The 18,392-nt window shown below is 36.4% G+C and overlaps 1 protein-coding gene across 1 annotated transcript in view; it reads left to right on the forward strand.

The window, feature by feature from the left end:
- Window positions 1-18,392, forward strand: part of LOC123524514 (uncharacterized) — a 105,087-nt gene that overhangs the window by 63,552 nt on the left and 23,143 nt on the right. The window contains exons 6-7 of the mRNA XM_053538812.1: window positions 8,904-9,101; window positions 15,495-15,634. Coding sequence (XP_053394787.1) covers window positions 8,904-9,101; window positions 15,495-15,634 — 338 coding nt within the window. The remainder of the gene's footprint in view (window positions 1-8,903; window positions 9,102-15,494; window positions 15,635-18,392) is intronic.

Raw genomic sequence — 18,392 nt, forward strand, 5'->3', positions numbered from 1 at the left:
CAAGCTGAACATTCTGACCAATTTTCATAAAGATCCCATGAAAAATGTGACCTCTAGAGTGGTCACAAGCAAAAGTTTACGCACGGACGGACGACGGACGCTGCGCGATCACAAAAGCTCACCTTGTCACTTAGTGACAGGTGAGCTAAAAAATATGTACAATGTAATAACAATAATATTAAAGAAACTGCCTAAAACATACGTTCGCCCACAATTAGAATACTGTAACAACATATTGCATCCATTGCAGAAAAAACTTAGTATATGAGATTATTATCATTATTATATTATTATCATAATAATAATAATAATAATGATAATAATAATTACTATTATTATTATTAATCCAGATTTGTTGAGCGCCCATTTAATATAAAATATACGTTTAAGGGCGCTTAACAATTAAACATGTGACATATCACAGATATGTAGGAAAATCACAAAAACATGGCATATGCCAGGGTTTCCGCTGCAATTCGCCAAAGTCGCCAGTGGCGAAAAAAAAAAAAAAATTGGCGAAAAAAGTTTTTGCTGTAAATGTATTTTTATCATGTGTATTTCTCTGTCTTCAGTACTCTAGCCTAGTCTTGCCTAAAAAATCAATATTACCCGCGGGCGTTTCTGTTCATGATACACAATACACAGCGTGTCACCAAGCGAGGGATTAGTGGTTCGGCATCAGTTACACACAAGCTGCCACGTGGCTCTCGATCTTTGACTTTAATTTAAACATGCGATAAACCAATGACAGCTTTGGATGTAGAACGCGTGACGTATTTTATCGGCAAAATTATTAAGCTCCGCCTTTACATATGTCATCGAAGTAATATGGCGCGGTAGTAACAAATTAATGAAAGTCATGTTTCACGGACTGAATTAATAGACACTGACAGCTGATTTGTACATGTTTAATTTTTAACAAGCGAAATCACGAAAGTAGTGTCAGTGTTGCCATTTCTAAGTTATATTTTGTAGCAAAACTTCAGAATGAACGACTGACGGGACATCCGCGATAAATTACAATAATTTTTAAATCATGATCGTAGATTGATTTTGGCAAATTCCAATGAAAAACTGCGATAAACAAGCAGAAATCAATGGTAAAAATTAACTCTGGCCATAGAAAATAAGGTATAAATTTTCATTTTATAAATAATGCTAGTCTGGATTGCCTTTCTTTCGTTTGTCACACATTTTCACGACCCCAATTTCCGATTAATTTTGGTCATTCATAGAAGACCTACCTATGCAAATGTATTTTTTAATTTTTGCTGAGAAGTACCCTGCTATTTTGGCAAAGGAAAAAATTGTTGTGGGGAATAAAATTTTTGTTTACTTAACGCTGTCTTTTTGAACAGCCTGTCTATATGTTCGTTTAATAGTTTGCTTGGAAGCAGTGGTCTAGCCTAGCAGTTTGCTAGTAGTAAATTATTACGTCAGAATAACTGACACGTCAGGATGACACCACCCTTTACTTTGAAAGGGAAAATAAAAACGCAGATACTGAATAAATTTAAAAACCAACCAAACTTTTACTTATCTTTCTAAACTAATATTTTACAAAGTGATCTAAATATACAAGTTAGAAAAATGCCAAAAATACTGATAAAGATGACAAATCAGCTTAATGAATAAAAAGATTGAAGTTTCAAGTTCTGCCTAAAAGTAAATAATAATCTAAATAAATTGTATTATAAAGTGTCTAAATGTATTTTTGTGACTCTGTGCTTGTATGACTCTGTGCCTAAAAATTAACGGCAATGTAAATTAATTACCAATAATTACATAAGAATTTAAAGATGAAAATCTGAAATAATTGCTGTTAAAACAATAGAATTTAAATTACTTAATTAAAGTAAATTACTTACTAATTTAAAGAAAAGTTACAATGAATTTAGTAAAACTCTTACTTACTAATTTAGAGAAAAGTTACAATGAATTTAGTAAAACTCTTAGGTTATATAAATAGCCAAAAATAAATACAAAATTAATTAATTATTAATTACTAAACCCTTAGAGAGTTTTTTAGATATTGTCAGTCTAAAAATTCCTTACAGAGTGAAGAATTGGCTCTGAAATTCTACTGAGGTAAACTCTTCCAGAATGCAGTCAACCATGAAGGATGTAAAGTACATTCTGATTGGTCAGCATCTTTCTGATAAGCCATTCAGCATTTATCTTACAAATCAGCTATGACCTTGGCAATGCTTATGTAAACTCTTTGTCTTTAATCTAAAAATAGCTCAAAGTTCTTTCATAACTGGTCTTACTAAAAATAGTGGTGTAAATACAAAATGAAAATATGTAATGATATTAAATGCAGTTTGTTACAATAAAGATAAACTGAAAGTACTGATGACTATGAAGTAAATAAGCACTAATAAAGTATCAAATGAATATACTGAACTGTGTGAATGTGCACGAAGAATGATCTACATAGATAAATCAGCAGTCTTTAATAGACTAGCTGCAAGAATGCCCTTAATAGGCTAGCTGAATGTCTATGCTTTCAAGTCTTAAAATACCATACTATTTGTAAATACAAACATTTATGATAAAAAATTAGACTGTTTGATGATATTATATGCAATACTGAAACTGTATGTATTATGTAACATTTTGTTGTAAAAATCCAACTTAACAACAGAATAATAATAATATTTTCTCAAAATTTAGACAAAGAAAAACACCAGAGGCCACCATTCCATACCTGTATTTTAAAATTTTTCCAAAAAAAAAAATGCACCAGAGGCCTTCATTTCATGCCTGTATTTCAAAAATTTCCAAGGGGAGAGCCCCCCCCCCCCCCCCCCCCCCCCCCCCCCCCCACTATACTCCAATAAGAGTTTTACAATCAAATAATGAAAAAACTGTAAAAATGACAAATTGTTGCAACATGCACAGTGTGTTGGAGAATATACCCACTGGACGCCCCCTCCCCCTATGTGTCGTTGACTTCGATATTTTGTGGTGAAAAAAAAATTGGGGCCAGTGGAAACCCTGGCATATGCAATATTAAAACTGAAACTGAATGATTTGATTAATGGTTATTTGTACAACATTATTCAGGATGCATGTATTCTTCTATGTACTAGTGTCTGCCATTTAAGTTTTACCATAAATGTTACGCTGCTTTGGTTTGAGTAGCCAGAACATGTTAAAATCCTAATAAAGTCTTGTTACTCTGGCTGAACTCTGCCTACTCTGGCCAGCCAGAGTAACCAGAGTTCTGGCTACTATGGCTACTATAAATAGCCAATTGAAAATAGTTATTAACTTGAAATTCAGTATTAAACATGCTATTTAGAAAGAAATAACATATTAAGTTTCAAGATCAAATTCAGCTAAGACTGAAAATGTTTTGCGAACACGGGACCTGGTTACTCAGGCTACTCTGGCTAACCAGAGTAGCCAGAACATGTTAAAACCCTAGAAATCCTGGCTACTCTGGCCAGCCAGAGTAACCAGAGCTACTTTAATTAATCACTTGAAAATAGTTATTAATTTGAAATTCAGTTTTAAATATGCTATTTACATAGAAATGACATATTAAGTTTCATAATCAAACTCAGCTAAGACTGAAAATATTTTGTGAACACGGGACCTGGTTACTCTAGCTACTCTGGCTGACCAGAGTAGCCAAAACATGTTAAAATCCTAGAAACTCTGGTTACTCTGTTAGAAACAGCCAGAGTAACCAGAGGAAATGATATCCTGGTGACTCGGGCTACTGTGGCTACTTTGGCTGACCAGAGTAGCCAGAACATGTTAAAAATCTTGAAACTCTGCCTACTCTGGTTGAATTCTGGCTACTCTGGCCAGCCAGAGTAACCAGAGTTCTGGATACTGGATGAACTCTGGCTACTCTTGCTGAACTCTGGCTACTCTGGCCAGCCAGAGTAACCAGAGTTATGACTTCTCTGGCTGAACTCTGGCTACTCTGGCTGAACACTGGCTAAACTCTGGCTACTCTTGCTGAACTCTGGCTACTCTGGCTGAACTCTGGCTACTCTGGCCAGCCAGAGTAACCAGAGTTCTGACTTCTCTGGCTGAACTCTGGCTAGCCAGAGTATTCTCTGGCTGAACTCTGGCTACTCTGGCTGCTCTGGCTAATTTCACGCACATGTTGTCTTGATCAAGTTGCTAAGGTTTGAAAAGAACAATTATAATTCAAATACAAAAGTCAAACACAGCTAAATATGAAGTAAATAATTATACTTCATGAATATTTTAACTTCAGTTAAAATACAAAAAGCAAATTCAACTTACAAAACTTTGATACTGTTACATAATGTTAGTCCTCTATTTTAGGATATTTTACTCTAAGACACTGTTGTCATTTTAGCTCCAATTTTCAAATAGACAGGAAGTTATTACTGGGCATGCTCCAAAGAGATCACATGATGGGTCTAATCTATAACCAGAGTTGCTAGAAAAATCTGTTTTCTTGCTGTGTATATGAAGTGTACTTCTGAAAATTTCAATCACTGTGCCGCATACATGTTGTGTACTACTGTCTCCTGCGTACATGCTGTGTACTCTGTGAAATAGTACGCAGCATGTACGCAGCATGCGGTGTATGTAAAACGTACTTCTTTGGCGTACTACCGTGTTCGCGGCATGTACGCAGCACGTACACATTATGTACGCGCAGATGCTTGCTTCTGTAAGGGTTATGAATACGATAGAAATGACATTTTACATTCAGTTTTAACCACACTTACAAACAACTTAAGTCGCATTAAGATCTTGGTTCTTTTCAAAAACCAGCTAGATTTCAGAATAGATCTAGTACTAAGTATACCATTTTGTTCCTACATGTGAAACCTTCACGTGTCAGAATTACCGAATTAGCAATCTACACTGTGGGAAATTAGCAAGTGATCATGTGCCAATTAACAACTGCATTATCTATAATTATACAACCCCTAATTTGCAAAACTTAATGAAACTGTGAAATATTCAATAAGAAAAGTCGGCGCCAATTTAAGTGTCAAAACTAGACTTTCATCCGAATGCTTTTTGCAAAATGAATGCGCGTCTGCATCTAAAATTACAAGCTGTTGAACTTATGCATGTGTTATTTCCTGCCGAGAAACATGTAATCATGTAAAGTGGGTAATGATGCATTGGACACAAATCTAGCAATTAATTCATACTATTTAATAGTCCGAAAGTAATAGTAGTTTACTACGTGTCAGTAAAAATAAAGGCTAGTGAATAAACATTGCAGAGCTTGGTGCCGAAAAAATCAAATAACAGCCACAGAATAGTGAGGTTGGCATGTGGCACTACATCAAACTTCTATTTTTAGTATCTACTTTTACTTTGATGAGCATGTAGTAAAGTTTTAACCACGGGTAAATGTCTGAATGAAAGTGGGTTTTGTTCTGACTCATAGCTATGTTTATCGTTGATGGAGGCTCCATAAACTATATATTATGCGGCGATTCGCACTACATTAAAAATAAATCAAGTCCAGAGTAGTTTATCTGTTTTAATATACTAGAGTTCCAATATGTTGGAACACCAAACACAATTTTAAATGCTAAAGTCCATGTGGAACACCATAAATAAAAATAGTAAAGTTAATCTTTATGAAGGAACACCTTCTACTTTGACATCTAAAAATAAAGTGTAAGAATATGCTATTTTAAATTAAGAAACCTCATGTTAAAATATATGAAGGATTCTCATTGGTTATGTGAAATGACATGTGACATTTTTACACCTATGGCTTAAGTAATTATTTAGTTATTATAACACAATATTTTGCTGGTAATTGATGATTAAACAGAAGAACAGGAAAAACAACACAAAGCATTTTTACAAGTTGACAGCTTGGCTTCCTGGCTTAACAATCATTTTGAGACTTTGAGAGTCAGCTTAACATAATCTGACACTTAAGTAATTCCCTATAGTAAAAGAAAATGAAAATTTCCAATGACTGAAATAAACATAAGAATTTACAAAAACTAATTATTAAATCAACTTTAACTTTAAAAGACAAACATTTTGATACTAAACATGTAGGTATTCTGTAAATATTAAATATTATTTGAAATTTTATAGAAAATGCAGTGTAGAAGAAAATTGACAAATATTTGCTTCATAATAACTTCCCCCTGCTTCTTTTACTTTGGTCCCCAAAGTCAAATAAAATATTATAAAATATCAAGTATGTGTATCAGTTCAAGTCACTATTTTTTTTTATTATTCTATGAGTTCAAAGTCACAACCCATAAGGGCCTGAAGGAGCTACGAAGAAAGGTCTAATGAATTCTTCTTTTGAGGTGCATGCAAGAGTGAAGTGGTCCTGTTGGTCACAGAGCTTGCATGTTGTTCCAATGGAAGGACACTCATTCTGGGTGTGACTTACGTTACCAGTGCATCGTGTGCAGGCATACAGGAAGATGGAATGTCCTTCAATTTTATCTGTTTTATTTAATTTTATGATTTCATCTGCCAGGGTTTTTATTTCTCTTTCACAAGCCCAAACTATTTTCTCTAGTCCTTTAATTTTCTCACACTGATTTTCTGCGATGTTTTCAAGGTAATTGTTCTGTATGTTTAACATTGCAACAACACGTTTTGAAGTATTGGTGGTTTGTTCCAGCACTGAGCATTGATCTGTGATTTTAGAATGTTCATTTAGTAAAGTGTATTTGCTTAGTTCCATTTCTTTCGTCTGATCGCGTAATTTTGTGATGAGTTCAGACTGGATTTTAGACTTGTGAGTCAGATATTTGTTTTCATCCTCTAGAGACCTAATCATTTCGTTTTTAGATACATTTTCCTGCTGAATCGTCAACACAACTGATTTGACATCTTCTGCTTTAGCTGAGATATTCTCCAAATGGAATCTTTCTAATGAATTGAAACACTGTTTTTGTAGTTCTGATTCCTCCATTTGATAGAAAGGAAGGTTTTCAGCATCCTTTCTGTTCAGGAATGCTGTCATTCTGGCAGTGTCCCTTAATTTCTTTTGTTTCTGAATAAGTGATGGTGACTTATAGTGCACACTGGTGTGATATGGTTGTTGTGATTGCTGAGGTATCCTGTAGTTCTGATTGATAGGAGTTAGGTAGATCCAGTTTCCATGTTTATGAGTTCTTCTGGTAAATCCAAACATGTTTCCTTGCAGTTTCATTTCAAGTTCACTTTAAGTCCAGTAATATATACTTGTAGATGTGGGGAATATAAGAAGAGTTACTCACTTGGCTTATGTCTTCAGAGGTACTAGGAAAGTCAGATGAGCTAAAAGTCATCTGGCCGGTTTCTCTCACCAAACTATTATGCGGCGATTCGCACTACATTAAAAATAAATCAAGTCCAGTGTAGTTTATCTGTTTTAATATACTAAAGTTCCAATATTTAAGCACTATAGATATTTATCTGGTTCACCAGAATATGTTGGAACACCAAACACAATTTTAAATGCTAAAGTCCATGTGGAACACCATAAATAAAAATAGTAAAGTTAATCTTTATGAAGGAACACCTTCTACTTTGACATCTAAAAATAAAGTGTAAGAATATGCTATTTTAAATTAAGAAACCTCATGTTAAAATATATGAAGGATTCTCATTGGTTATGTGAAATGACATGTGACATTTTTACACCTATGGCTTAAGTAATTATTTAGTTATTATAACACAATATTTTGCTGGTAATTGATGATTAAACAGAAGAACAGGAAAAACAACACAAAGCATTTTTACAAGTTGACAGCTTGGCTTCCTGGCTTAACAATCATTTTGAGACTTTGAGAGTCAGCTTAACATAATCTGACACTTAAGTAATTCCCTATAGTAAAAGAAAATGAAAATTTCCAATGACTGAAATAAACATAAGAATTTACAAAAACTAATTATTAAATCAACTTTAACTTTAAAAGACAAACATTTTGATACTAAACATGTAGGTGTTCTGTAAATATTAAATATTATTTGAAATTTTATAGAAAATGCAGTGTAGAAGAAAATTGACAAATATTTGCTTCATAATATATACGAAAGCTGCAGGTCAGTACTGCCGCATGTACAGTACTGTGGATCAGATCGGACGGTCTTTTTTGGCAACATTGCATGCAATTAATATCATCGTGGGCACAATTTGTTCGTTGGGACTTTAAATTTCATGGTTGACCTGAACCATGAAATCCGCAAAAATTAATACCCCACGAATAATAATGATTTCACAGTATAGAGGTTTCATTTTATGCTTTAATTTGATGCAGATTTGCACAGAATGTTTATCTTGATGATCTCTAGGCGAAATTCGCAACTTGGTCATGTGGGGTAAAAAACTACGTCACCAGGTCAAATCAAAGGAAAAGCTTGTTAACACCCTAAAGGCCACAGTAATTTTATGACCCTATCTTCATGAAACTTCCCGTGCAGAAATATTCCTGGGAATTTCTCAGGAAACGCCTGGTCCTGGGACCTGGAAAATACCAGGCGCGGTATTGGAACAGGAATATTCCAGGATGACCTAGGAATATTAAATCCTGGAATCTACCTGGTAACCAGGAAAATCCTGGAATATACCTGGTAGCCAGGAAAATCCTGGAATCTACCTGGTAGCCAGGAAAATCCTGGAATCTACCTAGTAACCAGGAAAGTCTTGGAACACTAGGATCCCAGGAAAATTTAAGAAAACCAGGATCCCAGGAAAATCTAAGAATGGTCAGAATGGTTATCTTGATGATTCCTAGGCCAAAATTAAAACTTGTTCATATGGGATCAAAAACTAGGTTACCCAGTCAAATCAAAGGAAATTCTTGTTAGCACTCTTGAGGTCACATTTATGACCCTATCTTCATGAAACTTGGTCAGAATGTTAATCTTAAGGATTCCAAGGCCAAATATTAACAGGTTAGCCTCTTGTTTAAAATTTTCAGTCACTGCCTGGATGCAACAGAGCCAACCACCAGATGAAAGTGCCCACCTAAATCTTTCCACTATGCCAACACTCAACAAACCCAAGTCAGCTTGGCGCATGAAAATGACTGAAGACAAACAGAGTGTAACAAGGTCAGAAACAAAAAGTGCACCAGTAAAACAGTCGGGTGAACGAGCGTCAGAGAGGAAGTTGGGCAGTGAGTAGTTGTGGTTATATTTGTTTTCAGCTGTTGGCATGTTTGTGTGTACAGTGTGTAAAGGGATGTAATTTCAATATCGCAGTCAGATCCTCTCACTTGAATATAAACAATTATATTTGTAAATAAATTGGCATATACAGAAGAAAACCGGTATTAGTGGCATTATGTAATTATTTCATCATTAATGGTTTAAAATACTGGAAAATCTCTTTTTCAGATGTTTGTTCAAAAATTAGGTTCTAGTAATATTGGTTCCCCCAAACAACAAAGTTGTAAGGGGGTAGACTGGTTTCAGGTTGTCTAAGTCCATCTGTCTGTCCATCCATAGACACAATCTTGTGCACACTAACTCTCCTCATCCCCTTGACAAAATTTAATGAATCTTCACACAAGTGATCAGTAACAACAGTAGTTGTGCATGGTTTATGTTAGATTCTTTCAGAAAAAAATTTGCAGAGTTACGGGACTTTGTTTTTCAGCTCACCAGAGCACAAAGTGCTCAAGGTGAGCTATTGTGACTGGTCATTGTCCGACGTCCGTCGATGTGCGTCGTGCGTTGTCCGTCAACATTTGCCTTGTGAACAGTCTAGAGGCCACATTTGTGACCCAATCTTTATGAAACTTGGTCAGAATGTTAGTCTTGATGATCTCTAGGTCAATTTTGAAACTGGGTCATGTGGGATCAAAAACTCGGTCAGTAGGCCAGATCAAAGGAAAAGTTTTTGAACACTCTAGAGGCCACATTTTTGACCCGATCTTTATGAAACTTGGTCAGAGTGTTAGTCTTGATGATCTCTAGGTCAAGTTTAAAGCTGGGTTATGTTGGATCCAAAACTAGGTCAGTAGGTCAGATCAAAGGAAAAGCTTGTAAACACTCTAGAGGCCACATTTGTGATCCCATCTTTATGAAACTTGGTCAGAATGTTTTACTTGAATATTTCTAGGTCTAGTTCGAATCTGGATCATGTGGGGTCAGAAATTAGGTCACCTGGTCAAATTGTAGGAAAAGCTTGGGTATACTTTAGAGGCCACAGTTGTGCAGGGCTCTATATAAGATGCGTATATTTTAGCGTAAATTATGCTTTCAAATAATGCATATACGCATGTCTGATAATTTTGAAGCGTATTAAAGCGTATATGAAATTATAGAAACTCACACAATGACTTTTTACTAGCTTAAACAAAATCTGAATCGTCTGGATGCTTTACGTACCAGAGCACGTTCAGCATTAATTCTGCAACATTGAACATACACATTGAATGGTTCTCGATAATCATAGGTAAAACTATATTAATAATTTAATATACTCTCAAAGCATGCAAAAATTGAATAGTTGGGAATTAATATTGATGGTACGGTAGTGTATTTTAAAGCAGTGTCGATATAAAATATCAATTCCAGTGCGGAGTAAACAACAAAAATGTCTCTTTTTAAGAAAGTTAAAAGTGAACATAAGGGCTCTAGCCATTCTTTAAACCAACAAAAATGATTGTCAAAACAAAATGATTATACTAATTAAGGTATATCGAATACTCTATTGGATTTGATAATGGGTGTGAAGCCAAAGCAAGCCAAGGGAGAAAAAGAAGCAAACACTTGAATGCTGAATTGAAATTGTACTGCAAACAAATTCATGGGTGTTACACCCAATAAATATGTTATCAAACTGATTTTTTATGCCCCCGAAGGGAGGCATATAGTTTTTGAACCGTCTGTCAGTCTGTCAGTCTGTCCGCAATTTTCGTGTCCGGTCCATATCTTTGTCATCGATGGATGGATTTTCAAATAACTTGGCATGAATGTGAACCACAGTAAGACGACGTGTCGCGCGCAAGACCCAGGTCCGTAGCTCAAAGGTCAAGGTCACACTTAGACATTAAAGGATAGTGCATTGATGGGCGTGTCCGGTCCATATCTTTGTCATCGATGAATGGATTTTCAAATAACTTGGCATGAATGTGTACCACAGTAAGACGACGTGTCGCTCGCAAGACCCAGGTCCGTAGCTCAAAGGTCAAGGTCACACTTAGACATTAAAGGATAGTGCATTGATGGGCGTGTCCAGTCCATATCTTTGTCATCGATGGATGGATTTTCAAATAACTTGTCATGAATGTGTACCACAGTAAGACGACGTGTCGCGCGCAAGACCCAGGTCCGTAGCTCAAAGGTCAAGGTCACACTTAGACATTAAAGGATAGTGCATTGATGGGCGTGTCCGGTCCATATCTTTGTCAACCATGGATGGATTTTCAAATAACTTGGCATGAATGTGTACCACAGTAAGACGACGTGTCGCATGCAAGACCCAGGTCCGTAGCTCAAAGGTCAAGGTCACACTTAGACGTTAAAGGTCATTTTTCATGATAGTGCATTGATGGGCGTGTCCCTTCCATATCTTTGTCATTCATACATGGATTTTAAAATAACTACGCATGAATGTGTGGCACAGTAAGACGACGTGTTGCGCGCAAGACCCAGCTCCGTAGGTCAAAGATCCTAAACTCTAACATCGGCCATAACTACTCATTCAAAGTGCCATCGGGGGCATATTTCATCCTATGGAGACAGCTCTTGTTTTTTCACAAATAAAAATTTTCAGGAGTAGAATTACTCCTAGTCAATTTCAGATTTTACCATTTTATTCATTCACAAAAATTATGATGAGTAAATACTCATAGGTCAAAAAAATTATCTGGAGCCCTGGTTGTGACTCAATCTTTATGAAATTTGGTCAGAATGTTTGTCTTGATGATCTTTAGATCAAGTTTAAATTTGGTTCATGTGGGGTCAGAAATGGGTCAGTACGCCAGATCAAAAGAAAAGCTTGTGAACACTCTAGAGGTTGTGACCCCATATTTATGAAACTTGGTCAGAATGTTTGTCTTGATGATCTCTAGGCCAAGTTCGAATCTGGGTCATGTGGGTTAAAAAACTAGGTCAGTAGGCTAGATCAATGGAAAAGCGTGTTCACACACTAGAGGCCAATGTTTGAAATCAATCTTTATGAAATTTGGTTAGAATGTTTGTCTTGATGATCTTTAGGTCAAGTTTGAATTTGGGTCATGTGGGGTCAAAAACTATGTCAGTGGGCCAGATCAAAGGAAAAGCATGTGAACACTCTAGAGGTCACAGTTGTGACCCAATATTTATGAAACTTTGTCAGAATGTTTGCCTTGATGATCTCTAGGTTAATTTTGAAACTGGGTATTGCGGAGTCAAAAAGTAGGTCAGTAGGCCAGATCAAAAGAAAAGCTTGTGAACACTCTATAGGCCACAGTTCCTACTCAATCTGCATGAAACTTGGTCAGAATGTTTGTCTTGATGATTTCTAGGTGAAGTTTTAATCTGGGTCATTTAGGTTCAAAAACTAGGTCACATGGTCAAATCAAAGGAAAAGTTTGTGAATACTCTAAAGGCTACAGTTGTGACTCAGTCTTTATGAAACTTGGTCAGAATGTTAGTCTTGATGATCTCTATGTTAAATTCAGAACTGGCTCATGTGGGGTAAAAAACTTGGTCAGTATGCCAGATCAACTCTGGTGAGCGATATAGGGCCATCATGGCCTTTTTTGTTACTTTACTATATACATAGAGACTGCATATACAATCTTGTGAATCTTCTGAACCCATGCACACAATTCAGTGAAACTTAACACAAGTGATTAGTAGTAACCCTAGTTGTGTATGGTGCATGTTACGTTCTTTCAGAAAAAAAATTCTTCACAGTTATGGGACTTTGTTAGCTCACCTGTCATAAAGTGACAAAGATCACGCAGCGTCCTTTGTGCATGCGTGCGTCCCTAAACTTTTGCTTGTGACCACTCTAGAGGTCACACTTTTCATGGGATCTTCATGAAAATTGGTCAGAATGTTCATGTTGATGATATCTAGGTCAAGTTCGAAACTGGGTCATGTGCCATCAAAAACTAGGTCAGTAGATCTACAAAAAGTAAAACCTTGTGACCTCTCTAGAGGCCATACCTTTCAATGGATCTTCATGAAAATTGGTCAAAATGTTCATCTTGATGATATCTAGGTCAAGTTCGAGTAGGTCAAATAAAAAAAAACCTTGTGACCTCTCTAGAGGCCATATTTTTCATGGGATCTGTATGAAAGTTGGTCTGAATGTTCATCTTAATGATATCTAGGTCAAGTTTGAAACTGGGTCAACTGCAATCAAGAAATAGGTCAGTAGGTCTAAAAATAGAAAAACCTTGTGACCTCTTTAGAGGCCATATTTTTCATGGGATCTGTATGAAAGTTGATCTGAATGTTCATCTTGATGATATCTAGGTCAAGTTTGAAACTGGGTCAACTGCAGTCAAGAACTAGGTCAGTAGGTCTAAAATTAGGAAAACCTTGTGACCTCTCTAGAGGCCATATTTTTCATGGGATCTGTATGAAAGTTGGTCTGAATGTTCATCTTGATGATATCTAGGTCAAGTTCGAACTTGGGTCAACTGCAATCAAAAACTAGGTCAGTAGGTCTAAAAGCAGAAAAACCTTTTGACCTCTCTAAAAGCCATATTTTTCAATGGATCTTCATGAAAATTGGTCAGAATGTTCACCTTGACAATATCTAGTTAAAGTTCGAAACTGGGTCATGTGCGGTCAGAAACTAGGTCAGTAGGTATAAAAATAGAAAAACCTTGTGACCTCTTTAGAGGCCATATTTTCCATGAGATCTTCATGAAAATTGATGAGAATGTTCACCTTGATGATATCTAGGTCAAGTTCAAAACTGGGTCAAGCGCCTTCAAAGACTAGGTCATTAGGTCAGATAATAGAAAAACCTTGTGACCTCTCTAGAGGCCATATTTTTCAATGGATCTTCATGAAAATAGGTCAGAATTTTTATCTTGATGATATCTAGGTCTAGTTCATAACTGGGTCACATGAGCTCAAAAACTAGGTCACTATGTCAAATAATAGAAAAAAAGACGTCATACTCAGTTCATAACTGGGTCATGTGGGGACAGGTGAGCAATTCAGGACCATCATGGTCCTCTTGTTTTTAGTTCACCTGTCATGTTGTGACAAGGTGAGCTTTTGTGATTGCCCATTGTCCGTCCATCCAAATTTCTTGTGAACACGATAGAGACCACATTTTGCAATCAATTTTAATCAAACTTACACACAACTTGTATTGGCATAATGTCATGATTTCTGTCGAAAACTGGCCACATCTCTTCATAGGTTCCAGAGTTACAGCCCCTTAAAGGGCCAAAATTTGCTATTTTGGCTTGTGAACACAATAGAGACCACATTTTGCAATCAAGTTTAATCAAACTTGCACAAAACTTGAATTGGCGTGATATCTCGGTTCCTTTGGAAAACTGGCCAGACTTTTTTATGAATTCCATAAAGGGCCAAAGTTTGCTTTTTAGCTTTTGCAGCCATATGGTTTGATTTGATACAAACTTGCAAAATATCTTTAACAACAATAGATCAAGGATTCCATGTTGAATCTGTCAGATCAGAATCATAGGTCCCAGAATAACCCCTGAAAGAGCCAAGATTTGTTAAATTTTACCTTGTGAACATGATAGAAGGGATATTTTACATTCGATTTTAACTACACTTGCACACAACTTAAGTCACAATAAGATCTCGGTTCCTTTTGAAAACTAGCTGGATTCCATCATGGGTTATAGAGTTGACCCTGTTAAAAACTGTTGCAATATTTTTTTCAGAATTACTACCTATTCATATGATAAAGAATTTCATTACATTTCTATGACTCTACATCAAAGGTCATGGTCACATGGACCCAGAAAAGTTAAATTAAACGGTTTCTGGATGATAATTCAAAATTGCTTGGGCCTAGGATCATGAAAGTTGAAAGGGAGGTTAATCATGACCAGCAGATGACCCCTAGTGATTTTTGAGGTCAAAGGTCAAGGTCACAGTGATCCATAACTGTTAAACAGTTTCCGGATGATTACTCAAGAACACTTGGGCCTGGGATCATGAAAGTTGATAGAGATGTTAGTCATGACCAGCAGATGGCCCCTATTGATTCAGAGGTCAGTAGGCCAAAAGTCAAGGTCACTGACCCAGAACAGTTAAATGGTTTCCGGACGATAACTTGAGATTGCTTGGGCCTAGGATCATGTAACTTTGTAGGGAGGTGGATCATGACCAGCAGGTGACCCCTATTGATTTTGAGGTCAATAGGTCAAAGGTCAAGATCACATTGACCCAGGAAGTAGAACTTTCTTGTACAGTGACCAAGGGGGGTGGGGGTGGGGGGTGGGATTTCGTCTTCTACAAGCTCTTGTTCTCTATTTTCCTTTGTTAGAAAAATAATGCACTGTGCATATCAGCACCAATGCAGCTATCAAGCATAAAAGTAAAAGCAATGTATATGAATGTTCTGTTTACAGGGACAAAGAAGAAGAATGTCATGACAGCTTTAGGATGGACCCCCCCAAGAATTCAGTACCTTGATGTTCCACTACCCAGTCTAAAAATGCAGTTGACAGAAAAACCAACTTTCAATGATTTACATCGCATCAGAGCTAAGGTTTACTACTTCATAATTAAACAGCATTGAAACAAGAGCTGTCCATAAGATAGTGCGCTTGATTTTTCTCTGTGCTCGACTCTGAATTAGAGCTTTGCCAGTAAAAGCTTTATAAAACTTTAACCAAAAAATTCTAAGTTACAAAGGGACATTACTCTGTCAAAAGTCAGCTCAAAATGGGACATACTGTTTTTACCCATTAAAGGCGAGTGGAAGAAATCAGTGTTTGCTAAAAACTAGAATATTTTTTCTTAGAACTAGACCAAACTTGTACGAAATGTTTATCTTTAAAAATACTAGGTCAAATTTGATAACCAGCCATTTTAGAAGAATAGTAACTTTTAATTTATGGTCCCTGACTCTGTGAAATCTAGGTTAATTTAAATAACTGCCTATTTGGACCTATATCTCTGGAGGTATGACCTTTGAATTTAAGGCACAATTGCCCAAATGGAGTGTCTACTCCATAAATAGAGTGATTTTTCTCTGATGTCAATCATATTTATACAGATGTATAAGAAGTCACATCTGACTAGTATTTAAAGGTTATTAGCTTTGTATCGGGGAAATATGCACAACTTCTGCAGTGGAAATATTGCGCGACTAGGAGCGCAATATTCTTCCGCTGATTTAGAACGAGTGAATATTTTTTGATGCAAACATAATAACCTTTTTATAACATACGTATCTACACGTATGCATGTAATGTAAATATCATGATTTTGTTCAAGGGCCTGAATAAGATTGACCACACTGAACTAAATAAAAGTTTTAATACAACGACACACATTAAATTACGTCGCACACCCGATATGAAATTCAGTGTATGGAAAAATATTGACGTTTCCGGTTCCACTGTAACTTGACAGGAAATAGAAACGGGTAAGTAATAACTGGAGTTATTGCCCTTGAATCAGTCAAAATTGTGAAAACTGACAGTTTCCCCTTTGAAATTCAATTATTTTTAGCTCACCTGTCACAAAGTGACAAGGTGAGCTTTTGTGATCGCGTGGCGTCCGTCGTCCGTCCGTGCGTGCGTGCGTAAACTTTTGCTTGTGACCACTCTAGAGGTCACATTTTTCATGGGATCTTTATGAAAGTTGGTCAGAATGTTCATCTTGATGATATCTAGGTCAAGATCGAAACTGGGTCACGTGCGGTCAAAAACTAGGTCAGTAGATCTAAAAATAGAAAAACCTTGTGACCTCTCTAGAGGCCATATTTTTCATGAGATCTTCATGAAGATTGGTCAGAATGTTCAACTTGATGATATCTAGATCAGGTTCGAAACTGGGTCACGTGCGGTCAAAAACTAGGTCAGTAGGTCTAAAAATAGAAAAACTTTGTGACCTCTCTAGAGGCCATATTTCTCAATGGATCTTCATGAAAATTAGTCAGAATGTTCACCTTGATGATATCTTGGTCAAGATTGAAACTGGGTCTAGTGCTGTCAAAAACTAGGTCAGTAGGTCTAAAAATAGAAAAGCCTTGTGACCTCTCTAGAGGCCATATTTCTCAATGGATCTTCATGAAAATTGGTCAGAATGTTCATCTTGATGATATCTAGGTCAAGTTCGAAACTGGGTCACGTGCGGTCAAAAACTAGGTCAGTAGGTCTGAAAATAGAAAAACTTTGTGACCTCTCTAAAGGCCATATTTTTCATGGGATCTTTATGAAAATTGGTCAGAATGTACATCATGATGATATCTAGATCAAGTTCGAAACTGGGTCACATGCGGTCAATAACTAGGTCAGTAGATCTAAAAATAGAAAAACCTTGTGACCTCTCTAGAGGCCATATTTTTCAAGAGATCGTCATGAAAATTAATCAGAATGTTCATCTTGATGATATCTAGGTCAAGTTTGAAACTGGGTCATGTGCGGTCAAAAACTAGGTCAGTAGATCTAAAAATAGAAAAACCTTGTGACCTCTCTAGAGGCCATATTTCTCAATGGATCTTCATGAAAATTGGTCAGAGTGTTCATCTTGATGATATCTAGGTGAAGTTCGAAACTGGGTCACATGGGGTCAAAAACTAGGTCAGTAGATCTAAAAATAGAAAAAACTTTGTGACCTCTCTAGAGGCCATATTTCTCAATGGATCTTCATGAAAATTGGTTAGAATGTTCACCTTGATGATATCTAGGTCAAATTCGAAACTGGGTCACGTACGGTCAAAAACTAGGTCAGTAGGTCTAAAAATAGAAAAGCCTTGTGACCTCTCTAGAGGCCATATTTCTCAATGGATCTTCATGAAAATTGGTCAGAATGTTCATCTTGATGATATCTAGGTCAAGTTTGAAACTGGGTCACGTGCGGTCAAAAACTAGGTCAGTAGGTCTGAAAATAGAAAAACTTTGTGACCTCTCTAAAGGCCATATTTTTCATGGGATCTTTATGAAAATTGGTCAGAATGTACATCATGATGATATCTAGATCAAGTTCGAAACTGGGTCACATGCGGTCAATAACTAGGTCAGTAGATCTAAAAATAGAAAAACCTTGTGACCTCTCTAGAGGCCATATTTTTCAAGAGATCGTCATGAAAATTAATCAGAATGTTCATCTTGATGATATCTAGGTCAAGTTTGAAACTGGGTCATGTGCGGTCAAAAACTAGGTCAGTAGATCTAAAAATAGAAAAACCTTGTGACGTCTCTAGAGGCCTTATTTCTCAATGGATCTTCATGAAAATTGGTGAGAGTGTTTAACTTGATGATATCTAGGTCAAATTTGAAACTGGGTCACGTACGGTC

The sequence above is a fragment of the Mercenaria mercenaria genome, chromosome 3 (genome assembly GCF_021730395.1).
Source record: "Mercenaria mercenaria strain notata chromosome 3, MADL_Memer_1, whole genome shotgun sequence".
Taxonomy (NCBI): Eukaryota; Metazoa; Mollusca; class Bivalvia; order Venerida; family Veneridae; genus Mercenaria; species Mercenaria mercenaria.